This window comes from Plasmodium malariae (genome assembly GCF_900090045.1).
Source record: "Plasmodium malariae genome assembly, chromosome: 12".
In the NCBI taxonomy this organism is placed as follows: domain Eukaryota; phylum Apicomplexa; class Aconoidasida; order Haemosporida; family Plasmodiidae; genus Plasmodium; species Plasmodium malariae.
In genome coordinates, this window is record NC_041786.1 from 387501 (window position 1) to 403211 (window position 15711).

The 15711-nt window shown below is 26.1% G+C and overlaps 4 protein-coding genes across 4 annotated transcripts; 3 read left to right on the plus strand and 1 right to left on the minus strand.

Annotated features, from left to right (window-relative positions):
- Window positions 1-1137: 1137 nt before the first annotated feature.
- On the plus strand, window positions 1138-2933 carry PmUG01_12017600 (conserved Plasmodium protein, unknown function; the record flags this gene model as incomplete). The annotated part of the gene is made up of 6 exons (XM_029006375.1): window positions 1138-1275; window positions 1658-1816; window positions 2077-2139; window positions 2315-2494; window positions 2639-2689; window positions 2856-2933. 6 exons carry the CDS (start codon window positions 1138-1140, stop codon window positions 2931-2933), a joined length of 669 nt encoding a protein of 222 aa, XP_028862870.1.
- Window positions 2934-4954: 2021 nt separating this feature from the next.
- On the plus strand, window positions 4955-6205 carry NT1 (nucleoside transporter 1, putative; the record flags this gene model as incomplete). Its single annotated transcript, XM_029006376.1, has 1 exon — window positions 4955-6205. The coding sequence occupies one exon, from the start codon at window positions 4955-4957 to the stop codon at window positions 6203-6205; it is 1251 nt and encodes a 416-aa protein (XP_028862871.1).
- A 2263-nt stretch (window positions 6206-8468) lies between these two features.
- On the minus strand, window positions 8469-10477 carry TOP3 (DNA topoisomerase 3, putative; the record flags this gene model as incomplete). Its single annotated transcript, XM_029006377.1, is given in 2 exon segments — window positions 8469-9620; window positions 9635-10477. The coding sequence occupies 2 exon segments, from the start codon at window positions 10475-10477 to the stop codon at window positions 8469-8471; spliced, it is 1995 nt and encodes a 664-aa protein (XP_028862872.1).
- A 2519-nt stretch (window positions 10478-12996) lies between these two features.
- On the plus strand, window positions 12997-15652 carry WDR92 (WD repeat-containing protein 92, putative; the record flags this gene model as incomplete). The annotated part of the gene is made up of 7 exons (XM_029006379.1): window positions 12997-13249; window positions 13467-13651; window positions 13926-13962; window positions 14084-14208; window positions 14533-14695; window positions 14982-15052; window positions 15425-15652. The coding sequence occupies 7 exons, from the start codon at window positions 12997-12999 to the stop codon at window positions 15650-15652; spliced, it is 1062 nt and encodes a 353-aa protein (XP_028862873.1).
- Window positions 15653-15711: the final 59 nt, after the last annotated feature.

A 15711-nucleotide genomic window follows, 5' to 3' on the forward strand; every position in this document is an offset into this window, starting at 1 on the left:
TATATATATATATATATATATATATATATATATATATATATCTTTACAACGAAGATTCAACCTTTTTCATCTTCTAACGTTTATATAAAGTATTTTTTTCTTTTTTTTTTTGAAAAAGGAAAGAAAGAGGACGTTCATGCGAACAAATGATACATATATATATGTATATATGTGTACGTATATATATGAATGTACAAGTAAATACATAACAATAGTGGAAAGTTGGGGATACCTACTTAATTAAAACTAAGTATTATTTAAGAATTTATTATAAAGGTAAACAAAATACCGTCAAGTAAACAATTTATCTAGTAAGCGAGTTATCAATGAACTTATTATCTTTGTAATGAATAAGCAATGTGTTACTGTTTTAAAAAAAATTCGAAATATGTGTTAAACAGAAATATAAAATTTAATTTTCCGATATAAAAAAAACTGAAAAAATAAAATTAATTACATATGTGTAAGCTTCCATTAGAAGTTTTCTTTTTCAAGTTCTTTTCCTGGTGAGCAACTTTTCGTTCGTTAAATCATACAATTGTAGTACTTTAAGCAAATTTTTATCACATGTAGTGTACACATGTGTTCATGTATATCCGCTATAACACGAACAATTTAAGCGTAGTACAAATTAACACTATAAGGTATACACAGGGAAAATTCTCAACATAAGCAAAAAAATACTTAAGTACACTTATATCCATATAAGCACAGGTACAAACAGGGGAATATTTTAATATGTTAATTACAACTGTTCTGGCATTCTCAATTACCGTTTTCAATAATTACTACTTTTTTTTTGACCATTTTTGTAAATGTAAAAAACTGGTGCATTTAATAATTTTCTTTGAATCTGTAAAGGGCTTTACTAATTTTTTTTTTTTTTTTTTTTTTTTTTTTCACATTTAATCATTTTAAAAATATAATTTAAGTGCTTATCTGTATCCCTTTTTTTTTTTTTTTTTTTTTTTTTAAAAAAGCAAGCATGTGTTGATAAAAAATTTGTGTATATAGAAATGTTTATTGGCCAAAATACATATTTTTTTTTTTTTTTTTTTCAAATTACACACAACATAGCGATATTTTTTATAGCAACATAATATTCTTATTTTTACTTCTATTATTCGATGTGTAAAGATGAAACACTATACTGAAGGAAAAACTATTACTCAGTCAATATGTCCTAGTAACAGTGTAATGCCCTATGAAGAAAAAGTTTATACGAATAAAGATGATACGATTGTAAAGGCAAACCCGTATTACATACTAAAACAAGTCATCCTCAATTGCATTAAATGAGATGAAAAGAAAAACCAATAATAAATTGAATAATATAAGATGAATAAAATAAAATGAAATATATTAAATTTAATAAAGATGAATAAAAATAAATGTTGCTTATCAACTTCAGTCACTATGTACACACCAATGTAGTTTTTATGTAGACCTTTTTTTTTTTTTTTTTGAGTACATACAAAATTAAAATATGATTAGTTTACATGAGAAATATTCACTTAGTAACATTATATTCTCACTTCTTCAGAAGTGTAGGTCATATCCGTCGTTTTGTTTTATGTATGTACATATTATTATGCACCTGTTCTATACTATTCAGTTGCAAATTTTTTTTTTTTTTTTTTTTCGTATTTTCCCATAGAAAGTATTAAATATCCAAAACTTTAATTCCTTAATATGTAATTACACAGAATTTTTTGAAAATTATAAAATCTTTTGCGTCTTTTCAGTATTAAATGTTTTTATAATATTATTTTTACTCTTACTGTATTTGCTTTTTTCCCTCATAATATTTCTCCCAGTAAGGCTTAATAATTATAAATTCACTATATGAAACAAACGTGAAAGGAGAAAATAAAAAAGGAGAAAATGGAAAAACAAAGAAAAGTTACATAGTTCTTACTACGTGTAACACAAGTGCACATTTAATGCTCACGTAGGGTTCTTTATATATATATATATATATATATGTGTAAACATACATATGCGTACATGCTCATATGTGTATATGTTCTTATTTGTACATATGTACATATATTTACGTGTATATTTTTTTTTTAGGTATTTTTTTTATTATCCTCCCTTTTCTTTTGTTTCTTTCCTTTATTCTACCCACTAATTAGAGTAATGTGCACGCAAAAACGTATGGATCTCTACATATATATAAATATGTACACATATATGTGCGTATTATGCAAAAAAATTAGTGCGTAAAACTGCTTTTACATATAAATCGCAAAAAAAAAAAAAAGAAAAAAAATATATATATACATATATTTATATATACTAATTTATATAGGACAAAACGCAGATAATCTTAAAGGAAGAAATAATATTTTGCACTTGCATAACTATAGGATCTCTTCTCTTTTTCATTTCGATATTATTTATATACCTCACGCCATTCGTCTCTGTTTTTTTATATCCTTTTAACGCTATTTTTATGCCTCTTATTTCAACCCTTGTTCTTCCGCTTATTGTTAGATTTCTTTTTTAAGCATATAAATATATACATACAACTTCTTAAGAATTTTTTTTACACAATCATTTTTTATACCATTCCTACTACAGTCACAGTAATAATGGATCTTAATATTTTATTCTTTTTTTTTTTTCTTTGTAGTTATTTACAAACTCATGTATATGTACCATTTATATAGTATTCTACACTGAGGTAAAATACCGAAATTGCAGCAGCAACGGATAAACAAAAAAAATATATGTGCATAGGTGTATATACATGTACATGCATGCATACACACATATATATATATATATATACAAATGTGCATTTTTGCAACACCTTCCTTTTAACATTATGGACCCGTTTATTCTCATAGATCTCCAAGAATATTAAAAATATGGTGCAAAACGCTTCACGACACTTATTATTCAAGTTTCCCCTTTTTTATATTTAAGGTATAACATACAAAAACAAAGCGCTTTTTTTAACGTAATAACGAATTTGTGCATATCTATCTATCTATATATAGATAGAAAGATATGTACGTAGGTTCACATACATATTTATGAAAAGGATGGAGCACACTTTTTTTTATGACATGCAGGATCCTTTGTGTACAGTAATACTCTACCATGATTCTTTTTTTTTTTTTAAATTACATTTCGTTCGTAAACTTATTGCATGCAGAAGTGTATTTGCACATTCATGTATATAATTATACTCAGATATACCTTTCATATATAAAACTTTAATTTGCCTATTTTTGAGGATACCATTTTTTAATATTTTCAATATAGGGTTATATGCATAAATTTACGTTCAGATATACATGCAAGTACATATGCCCATACAATACCTATTCGTATACGCATGTATAATATATTTCTTTCTAATTGGGTAAAAAAATTAATTTCACTGTTAATGTGTACCACATATAAATATATATATATATTCATACATAATTACATACAAATAAATATATATAATTTCATTCTTATTTTAAAAAAAGGTAAAAACTTACATACTTTTTTAAAAAGAATAATGTGAAAAAACCCTCTTTTATATTCTCGCATTTCAAAAAGGCTATACCTTCAACCTCTTTTGGGATATACCTTAATGACTTATGAAACTAATGAGCAGCCAAAATGATACAGCCATCAATTTTTTTTTTTAATATCACGGCCTTCTGTGAAAGTAAAGCTAACGGAACATCAACTTTAAAAAAATATACAACTTACAGCAACGTGCATTACGTGTAGGTATATACATATACACATCTATATATAGATATATGCATATATGTATACATATAAACACAAGAATATATATATATATATGTAACCCTTTAACCGTAATAGTGTTGCTTGGGCATTTTCTCTTTTTTAACATTCCAACATTTCGACATTCCAAGAATTAATTAAAAATTATTAATTTATCCCTTTACTTATCATACAACTTATAAGAATTCTTTATTTTTTAATTTTACATAAATTACGCAAAAAAAATAAACTTCTCCTTTGAAGATTTACTTTTTTATTTTATTAGAAAGTTCCGATCGGAGTATTGAGTATCATTTGATTAATAACTTGATGAAAATTTAATTCTATTATATGTATAATATATACTTGAAATTATATAATTATACATAAACATGTACATATACATGTAGATAGTACATTCATGCATTTTACATATGAGAAAGCGTAAGAACATATTACTTTTTTACATAAAGTAAAAAAACAAAAATTGCAAATAAAATGAAACAAAAATTAATTAACATATACATGCGGAAAAGAATAAATTGGAATATTACAAAATTGTATGTTGAGATTATATCACAAGAAAAGAAAAGCAAATAAAAAGAAAAAAAAAAAAAAAAAATATTTTAGTATTTCTTAAAAACAAATTATATTATACTGTATTATTATATTTTACTTGAAGCACGGATGATCCTCCTTCACTAGTGGGCGGAAGAATTTATTGCTAACGGTGATTTCTTAACGTATAATATATTTTGTATTATTTATATAAGCTCACATTTATTTTTCAGTATCATAGAGTTTACTTTTTTAATTTTTTTTTATAGCTTTTACAATTTTTTTGTATTAACTTTTTTTAAAATATTTGTACAACTGGCTTCCTTTTTTCTGTAATACTTAAATTGGAACAAAATTTTTAAAAGTAGTTTTACGTTTTATGCCAAAAAAAAAAAATAAAATATACAGATATATGCAAATATATAGAAGCACATACAAATATATTCACATATATAGAAGCGCATACAAATATATGCACATATATAGCACATACGAATATAAGCAAATATATACATATATATATATATCCATCTATACATTTACAAATATATATTTATATATCTCTGCGTGCATATATATATATATATATAAGCGTATGTATGTAACAATACGCGTATATTTTTGCGTATGTACAATCTTCTTTTCGAACTGAGTGAAAATGAGTACTAGCAAACAAGCGTCGAAAGCTCTTGTAGATATTGAGAAGAAAGGGGGAGATAGCAAGTGTGATGACAAACAAGGGTCAAAATTAAATAAGAGAGAACAAATTATTTTACCATTAACTTTTATTTTAATTGGTCTGAGTTCGTTAAATGTGTGGAATACAGCCTTAGGATTAAATATTAATTTTAAATATAACACATATCAAATAACCGGTTTAGTATGTTCTTCTATAATAGCTCTTTTTATTAACATACCGAAAATATTATTACCATATATTTTAGGAATGCTAGCAATATTATGTGGAGGCTTTCAAATATCGCATCGATTTTTTGAATATAAAGAATTTGACACGTATTGTTTAGTGGCTTTTATAGTAATAGGAATAATGGCAGGATTTGCACAAACAATTGCTTTTAGTATTGGAACAACTATGGAAGAAAATATGGGGGGCTATATGTCTGCAGGAATCGGTATATCGGGAGTTTTTATCTTCGTTATAAATATATTGCTTGATCTTATTGTTTCAGATACAAAAATACATGATATAAATGCAGCAAAGTTATTATATCTATATATTATATGTGAAGTATGTTTAGTACTTGCAATTATTTTTTGTGTATGTAATTTAGAATTATCATCAACATCAACTAAAAAAGAGGAGGAAAAAAATGATGAACCAGGGTTATCATACATGGAATTAATTAAAGATAGTTATAAAGCAATTTTGGCTATGTTTTTAGTAAATTGGTTATCTCTACAATTATTTCCAGGAGTTGGGCATAAAAAATGGCAACAGCGTCATAAAATTACAGATTATTATGTAACTATCATTGTTGGTATGTTTCAAGTTTTTGATTTTGTAAGTAGGTATCCACCTAATTTAAGTCATATTAAGATTTTTAAATTTTTTACTTTTTCTTTAAATAAATTATTAATAGCAAATGTTATTCGTATGCTTTTTATTCCATGGTTTGTTTTAAACGCAGCTGTGTCTAAACCATTTTTTGAAAGCATCATTCAACAGTGTATTTGTATGGCTTTACTTGCTTATACTAATGGATGGTTTAACACAATTCCATTTATAGTCTTTGTTCAAGAATTAAAAAAAGCAAAAAAAAAGAAAGACATTGAAACAATATCTACCTTCATGGTTATTGCTATGTTTGTTGGTTTGTTTATGGGTATATGGACGACTTATATTTATAACCTATTTCCACTTGTGCCAGAGAGTAAAGCAGAACTGTGAACACATGTTAGAAGGAGGAGGAAGAGGAATGATTTTGGACAATTACTATAAGGCGCAAATGTACAGAGCCGCAGATAAGCTTCTACAACGGGGAGAAAGGCGCAAAAAACTGGACAAGTATAAGTAGCTGCAGTTGTAAGGACAACAAAGCGAAACGAAGAATATAAAGTAAAGCAAAGCAGAATAAAGGGAAGTAAAACAAAATAAAGAGAAGTAAAGCGGAATAATGAGAAGTAAAGCGTAGTAAAGCAAAATAAAGAGAAGTAAAGCGGAATAATGAGAAGTAAAGCGTAGTAAAGCAAAATAAAGAGAAGTAAAGCGGAATAATGAGAAGTAAAGCGTAGTAAAGCAGAATAAAGAGAAGTAAAGCGGAATAATGAGAAGTAAAGCGTAGTAAAGCAAAATAAAGAGAAATAAAACAAAATAAAGAAAAGTAAAGCAAAGCAAAATAAAACAAAGTAAAACCAAGTAAAAAATAATATTAAAACAATTTATTTTTTATTCCATTCTTTTGTGCGGAATATTGTCTGAGACTAAGTAGGTCTACCGGACAAACGCCGCGGTTGAAGAGAGAAAATTAAGTGACGATGGGCACCTGCATATATACTTATATATGTATGCACGTATGTACCTCTGTATGTGTGTATGCTTATGCATAAGCATCCACTTTATACTGCATCACCCCAGTTTGTAATTTTTTTTTTTTTTTATTACAATTTTCTCACCGTTGAAACTAACGTGTTTTTTTACCCATCATCTTTAATTATTATTGTTTTATGAAAAACTTTTATGTCCTTTCATTAATTTTTATTTTTATCTTATAATAAATCTTTTTCTTTTAGATTCATTTCCTTTTGCCATTAATTGCTATTACACAATAATGCTCCATATGTAAAGAGGAAATAATGTTTACCATAATCCTCTAATTCCGTATGTGTTTAAAAAATAAAATAATTGCTTCGTAAACCATTAATTAATTACGTACATATAGCAGATATTAATTAGAATACATGAGCATACAAAATACCGTTACATTATTTATATATACGTTCATTTCACGTAAAAATATGCACATCTTTTTGAATACAATCATATGAACTAATTATCAGTTTCGAACTTTAATAACTTTTTTAATTTTACTTCTGATATTGTAAAGATAACCCAACACAGTGTAAGAGACTTTTAAACTGATATTTCTACAATATTATCCTGAATTTGTAATTAGTTTTTGTTTCCAAAAAAAAAAAAAAAAAAAAAAAAAAAAAAAAAAAAAAAAAGAAAAAAAAAAAAAGAAAAAAAAAAAAGCAGTAAATAATGTTGTTTAATGTTTACATTTTGGAAAAGTTATGATCATATAACACGACCGTGCGATATAGATGCATCCGTCCCATATAGCATAAAAATTTGTTATTAATTAAATTGAGAAATTAAAAATATGCACCTACACTTATTTCTGTTTTGGTCTCTAATGAAAAGGGTGAAACTTTAAAAACAAAGTAAAAAAAAATAAAGTAGTAGAAATAGTCGTCCTCGTACAGCAGCAATAGGGATCGTAAGAAAACACCTTGTTAATAGATATATTACACCATCAAAAATAATTATATATATATACTACGTAACATGGAAATAACACAACAATGGGTATAAAATCATTTGATTTGACAGAAAAAAAGGTTTACAAAAAGAATTAGCAGTGTATATTTGTAAAGCATATTAACAAGGCACATTAACAAGGAAAATTAACAAGGAAAATTAACAAAGCAAATTAACAAGGAAAATTAACAAGGAAAATTAACAAAGCAAATTAACAAGGAAAATTAACAAGGAAAATTAACAAAGCAAATTAACAAGGAAAATTAACAAGGAAAATTAACAAAGCAAATTAACAAGGAAAATTAACAAGGAAAATTAACAAAGCAAATTAACAAGGAAAACTAACAAAGCAAATTATCACACACATTTACCAAAAGCACTGACGAAACCCAACTTCATCACACACTTAAAAATAAAAAAAAAATATATAAAAAAGCTCAAACAAATAACGCCTTTTTCAAAGTAGTGAAAATCATGTAGAGATAAAGACAATCATAAGGAAGGGAATACACTTTTTCCAAAATAAAAATCACTTTTATTTTCTCTTTCATGAAATAAAATTTAGCATTTTTGATAGAACATTTAAAGCATAAAAAAAAAAAAAAAATATAGAATAAACGCATTATTAATGAAATAACAATTTTCTTGTGTTATGTTAAAAAACAAAGTACTAACATGTAACTGCTGTGCTATTTAAATAAAAACGTATGTTTTGGTCTAACAGGTCTATTCTGTTATATATCTCTTGGTAAATATATTTCATTATATCAATGTAATTCCTTATAATTTCATTTTTCTCTTTTACTCCCGAAGCAACGAGAGACATATCCTTTTCCATTTTTGCTCTTAAGGATGGCTCTGTTAAATCTACCCCGATGTCTTTAAATTTTTTATAGGATAATATTAATGCGATGCCTAAATTTGTTGGTATAAACAAATTTTTTGAATTTTTAATTACATAATTTCTCTTTTGTATATTCTCTATATGTTCATGCATCGTTGCATCTGTCCCAATACCAAATTTATCCATTAAGGATAGTAAATTATATTCAGATAAGTACTTTGGTGGTTGTGTTATTCCCTCTTCTATTAGGAGACTGTATGGATAGAACTGATCATTGACTTGAAATGATGGTATAATTTTATCATTCCATTTTTCATATATATAAACTTCTAAATAATTTTTTTTTACTATTTTTAATCCTTTACAAAAGAATTGTTCTTCCCCTATATTTGCTATAACCTTACTATTGTATCCTATTGCATCATCACTACAAACAGCTAAAAAGTGTCTACAGATGAATTCATATAATTTCCATTCTTTTTCATCTATTTTTTCTGATTTGTTCATATTTTTTACGGGATGTATAGGAGGATGTGCCTTATCATTTAGTTTCCCTTTTCTTGGTTGTTTAAAATTATTATTTTGACTTAACTTAGCGGCATAGGAACCAAAAATATTATTCTTTTTCATTTCTAAGACTATTTTATGTAAATTCATACTATCTATAAAATAATTTGTTTCTGTTCTAGGATAACTAATATATCCTTTATTGTATAACTTCTCTGCTATGCTCATACACTCTTTAGAAGAGATATGAAAAAATTTGGAAACGAGTTTAGTCATCTGCAATGTGTTTAACGGTAATGGTTTATATTTCTTAGTATCATTTTCATAAATATTAGTAATTCTACATAGAGGATTTTCTAATAACTTTTCATAAATAAGAACTACACCTAGATGATCAAACATTTTCAATCTTGACCAAGTAAAATCTACTACATTAGTGGAACTACTACCACCAGTGTTAGTTTTCTTTTTTCTTTTCTTTTTTTTTTTTTTTTTGTCTCATTCTTTTTCATTCTTGCACTATATATTTCTTTATTCTCATCAGTAGTTGTATCACTGTCCTCTTCACTATGAATAGTGCTGCTCCCATCCATATCACACAAAAACTGCATTTTAATATACCAGTAATATTCACATTTAAAATGTTTTATATCTAAATATCTGTTTACAACAAATCCTAAGGTAGGGAACTGGCAAGGCCCATAACTAATAATATTTGTTTCAGATTTTACTAAATTTATATACCTAATAGTCATAAATCTAGTAAAAATAGAACCCATTCTTAAATCGATTTCTCTTCTTACATCTACACTGTATGCTAAATTTCTATCTGGATATTTCAAATTATTAATAGCATGGATTATATCTTTTTCAGTAACAGCTGAGAACTGAGCTCTTTGAATTTTCAATTTCTTATTTGTTACATAACATGTATTTATTACCTCAAAACAAATATGTTCTCCTTCTCTATCACAGTCTAGCCACAATATTAACATGTTACAATCCTTTGAGTATTTTTTCAAGTTATTTTCAATTGTCTTTTTATCCTTTTCAATGTATATAGTAATTTTCGCATCAAATAATTCTTGAGGATCTGTGTTATTCCAATTCTTATATCTGTCATCAAATTTTTGTTCCGTCAAATGCCCTGTTACTGATGTTACATACATATACCAAGTATCATTTTTTATTTTATACTCAAATGTAAAAACAGGATTATATTTGCTATAACTTTTTTTTTTGTTTTGTTTGCCTTTACTAAGGATGTCTGCTATTGCTGATGCAACGGATGGTTTCTCAGCTACGTTTAACACTTTTATACGCGCCATGAGGAGCGGTTAATTTTTTTTTTTTTTTTTTTTTTTTTTTTTTAATATATTCAACAAGTAAACTTATTTATAAAGACAATTGTAAAAGGCTCCCCTGCTTTACATGTGTACCTATGTGTTTACTTAAAAGCCCGTACATACCACACAAATAGCACATATACTTTTGGAAGCATAATAAACGATATAACTTTCACCATAATTCGCTTAAGAAACTCTATAAAACATGTATTCTACCCTTAAGCACTGTTAAAAAAAAAAAAAAAAGAAAAAAAAAAATATGTATAATTAAATAAAAAATGAATGACCAGTTTTTCTATATGGATTTTGTCAGATTGACGCATAGTTAACTAGCTATTTTACATCAGTTATATGCTGCTTCGTTTAAAAAAAAAAAAAAAAAAAAAAAAAGGGGTTAAAGCAAAATCAACTACTAAAAAATTTTAATTTTCTTTTATAAGGAATGTGTGGTGATCTGTTAAAATTTTTTTTTAACATCAAGAAAGATTAAGAAACTAATACAATGAAAAATTTTCCTGTTAGTCTCTTTTTGAAGTTTGAGCAACATGAACGCTCCAAATAAAAAAACGAAGTTTTATAAAATAAATTAAATTGAATAGAGTAAAATGAATAGAATAAAGAAAATTTAGTTCATCAGCATATGTTAAAATACATAAATTAAATTGCATAAATTAAACTGCATAAATTAAACATCATAAATTAAACTGCATAAATTAAACTGAATATGAATAAATTGAACTGAATATGAATAAATTGATCTGAATTAATTAATTTAAATAAAATGAATAAAAATAATTTTACATCAAAATGGAAAAATAAAAATAAAAAGTTCCCCTATTTTAACAACACACACTTCCAAAACCTTTTGCTTTTTTTTATTAGTACCTGTACACACATGTATTCAAATGCAAGTACGTAAAAAGAGGCAGGTGAATATACTTTTCTCATGAATAGAACACAACTGTATATGAAAGTTACCATGGTTGGAAAGACTACACAAAGAGTAATACATTTAGCATAATGCAATATCGACGTGGCCCCATTTTAAATTTGAGTTCTTCCAAAAGGTGTAGTGTTCGTATATACAATGTCTTTGTGTGCATACACATATTTAGAATTATATATCTATTTTATGCACATTAAAACACAATGAACACGTTTTCCCATTGTTTTTAAAGCAAAATATTTCACATAAGATTATGGGGGAAAAAAATTTACCTCATATTAATGCTCTTGCAAAAAAATGTTAAAATTTAGTTTTAGAGGGATACAAATTTTAACTGCATTTAAAAAAAAAAAAAAAAAAAAAAAATATATATATATATATATATATGTACATATTTATAGGGTGTAAAAAATCAGAATGAATTTGGTAATGTAAAACGGCGATGCTACATATAAGATACTTTAAATTATGGGCACGCTGGAAGTGTTCATATTTTCTCTTTTCAGATAGAGAGTGAAATAGTTCATGTTGAGGAAAAATTGGTAAACTTTTTTTTTTTTCCATTTTTAAACATAAAAACTCTTAAAAGGTGTGTAGCAGTTCTACGAATAAACAAAAAGTATCTCACTATAATTTTTCAAAACATGTTAAAAACGATGAAGCCATGAACATATAACACGGAACCATCATATATATTCGTTAATCTTAATAATTCATTTTAATCGAAATTATATTCACGTATCATAAATCTTTCTCATCATTTTTTTTTCATAAAAGGGGAAACTATTAAATACACAAATGTGTGCATTAGTGTATTGATAATTTTATACATATAAGGATTCATGAATGTGTATATATAAACACACATCTACGCTAATAAAAAAAAAAAAAAAAAAAAAAAAACTATGAACAAGTGCAGGTATATAAAACCTGAATGTTTTCAAATTTCATTATCGTACTATAATAAGCAAAATAACATAAAATGACAAAGAGGGGAGGCGTAATACGAAATGTATACTACATAATTTTATTTTTAAAGTCTAAACCAAATAAAGGAACGCACTGAACAACTTTTAAGTTATTCTTACATATTACAAAATTTACATATGCTATATTTATATACGCTTATGTTAATATTGTTATATACAAGGAAAAGCTAACATGTAATGCGAAAACTGTTGAGCCGATAGTATCATGAAGCATAAAAAAAGCAAAACGACCAAATATTTAAGTAAATGTATTCCCTCTTTCTAATTTAAAAAGAAAATTTTTGCTTGAGTACAAAGCATTTTTAAAATATTCTTTTAAGCGTTTATTTATGTATCCTTTTTTTTATATATCTATATATTAATTTATCTATTTATTTATTCTTTTATATATATGTTTATTTATCTCTTTATCTGTTTATTTATATATTTATGTATCTATTTATTTATCTGCTCATTCATTTATTCATTTTTTTATATCTCTTGTGTGGGCGAAGGCAGAAGGGAACGACTTAATTTAAGAAAAACTATTAAGTAACTATTTCTTTCTTTAATAGTTTGCTAAAGCAATGCACATACAAAATAAACCACAAATAATTGAACATATAAATTATTCATTGGATAATACTATATACGATGTGAAATGGGTTGATGGAAAATCAAACATCATTGCTGTTGGAGAATTATTAGATAAAAAGGGATACATAAATATTTATAATTTAAATAAGGGGAATTTTACGTGTATTTCTAATAATCGAACAGATAAAGGAATAAAAACTATTTGTCCTTTTTATTCTCATTCGGGAAGCTACACTATTGCTTGTGGTTGGAAATGGGCATCAAAAAAAAAAAAAAAAAGCAAAAGAAGAATAAAAAGAAGGAAAAAAAAAAAAAAAAAAAAACGAAGGAAAATATATTAAGGCAAAATATAATTCTCAGTTAATTCGCCTTAGTTATTTTTCCTATAAAATTACTATTTATACATTTTCTTATTTTTTGTATTTTATCCTTTTTTTAATTTTTCTTCAAAAATCTGCAGGCTCATTTGACGGTAGCATATTGTTATATGATATCAACAATTTGTCTGAGCCATATTATAGCATAAAAAAACATAGCAAGTTAATAAATAAAATAGACTGCAAAAGTTACAAAAATAATAATATTATCGTAAGTGCAAGCAGGGATGGATCGGTTAAAATTTTTGACATAAGGACAAACCATGAAGTAAAAGGAGGAAAAAAAGGGGAATGCATAGGCACACAAAAACATACGTGTTTGTGTTTTTATTTTTATTTTTGTTGTTATTTTTGTATTTTTTTTTCTTTTTCGGTTTTTCTGTTACCCACATATATACGCGCAAATGTGCACTATATACATTGTACACATATATATACCTAATACATATGCTTGTACATCAATCCTATACACATTACAATTTTGGTATCCTTATTGTTTGTTCTTCATTTTTTTTCATATTATACGAAGGTTGTCAGTTTAGAGCCCCCAAAAAACTCAGACTATATGCCTGACTGCTGGTGTGTTGCAACAGGTTATATAATACTTGCAAAATATATAAACGTACACACAAATATATATATATATATACTTACATGATGAAAATGATCATATGTTATCTTTACCCCCTTTTTATCTCAGGAAATAACTACATTGAAGAAAATTCGTATTGTGAGACTGGACAGGAAAACTTGAATATATGCGCAGGATATGACAATGGGGATATTAAATTTTTTGACATAAAAATGATGTTAATTGAGCACGAGGTATTAAGAAAAGAGTTGAAGTTTGTATATGCCAATATTTCCGTATATTCCTTAACGCACACGTGCGCGTGCATACATGTATATGTATATATGTGTACATGTATGTATGTGCGTATATATGCAATTATTTAAGTATGTATATATTTACAAATGATTTATATATGAACCCCCTCATCCTCTAGAGACTATTCCTGTTCAACAAATATTTCATCGTGCTGTCCTTTGTCGTAGTATATGTTTCCTGAACGAATAACAGACAGCACAAAAAGTACAAACAACGTTCCTATGATTTATGTTTTTTAAATACTACTTTTCCTTTTCAAGGCTAATGTTAACAATGGAGTTTGTTCTATAAATTACGACAGAAAAGACACCAAACGAAATAAATTAATTTGCTCAACGCTAGAAGGGAATATTTACATTTTCAACTTAGATGTCTACAGCGAAGATTCCGGGTTTGCATATAGCAAGGACCAAATAATATCAGGTATATTTATAGTATGCGAGGAATAGGAATGAATAGGTTTTATATTAACTGATAAGTAGGCAGATTAACTAATAAGTAAACAGCTCGGCTAATAAGTAGGCAACTTAACCGATATGAACGATGGTAAATCAAAGTTTTGTCTTTAAAATTTTACATTTGGGGATGAAATACTATGACAAAGACATGCTAAAAGAAAAAAATATATGCTCAAAAAATAAAACCTACAAATAAAATTATTGAAAAAATATATTAACTTAAAAAATATTTTTTTTTCCCATTTTAAAAGGAACTTGCTGGGGTACTCCATTTTTGCCGCAGAACCGGGACATTTTTGCAACATTAGGGGGAGACGGAAATGTTAACAAGAAAAAAAAAAAGAAAAAAATTAGAAAATAAAAAAGAGATGAAAAATAAAAAATAAAATAAAATAAAATGAGAAGTAAATTAAAATAAAATAAAATAAAATGAGAAGTAAATTAAAATAAAAAAAAATAAAATGAGAACCAAATCAAAATAAAAATATTAAGTAGAATGAGAATGGAAAAATAAAGGAGACACCGAAAAGAACGTATACGATAGTACGAATTTCATTCCATAAAAAATTCCCAAAATTTAAGGGACATTTGGGATATTCGAAAAATGAAATGTTTAGGAGCAGTGTTTTATATTCACATTACAATTACACCTCTGTTCTCCTAATTTTAGTTTTTTTTTTTTTTTTTTTTCTAGCTAATTCTGTATAAATATATAAACCCGGAAAAAAATTATGTATTTGATGAATTGAAAGGATGCAAAAGGGGAATAATTGGAGAATTAGAAAAGTTAAATTACCAGAACGTTTCTACTCAACCAATAATTTCATTTGATTGGAATAAAGACAAGTTAGGTCTTTGTGTTTTTGCTTCCTTAGATCAAACAATTAGGATTTACATAATAACGAAGCTAAATTTGTACTAATTTTGTTTTGGAAAATTAAAAATGAAAGTTAAAAATTATATAACAAAATTTGTTCAAAA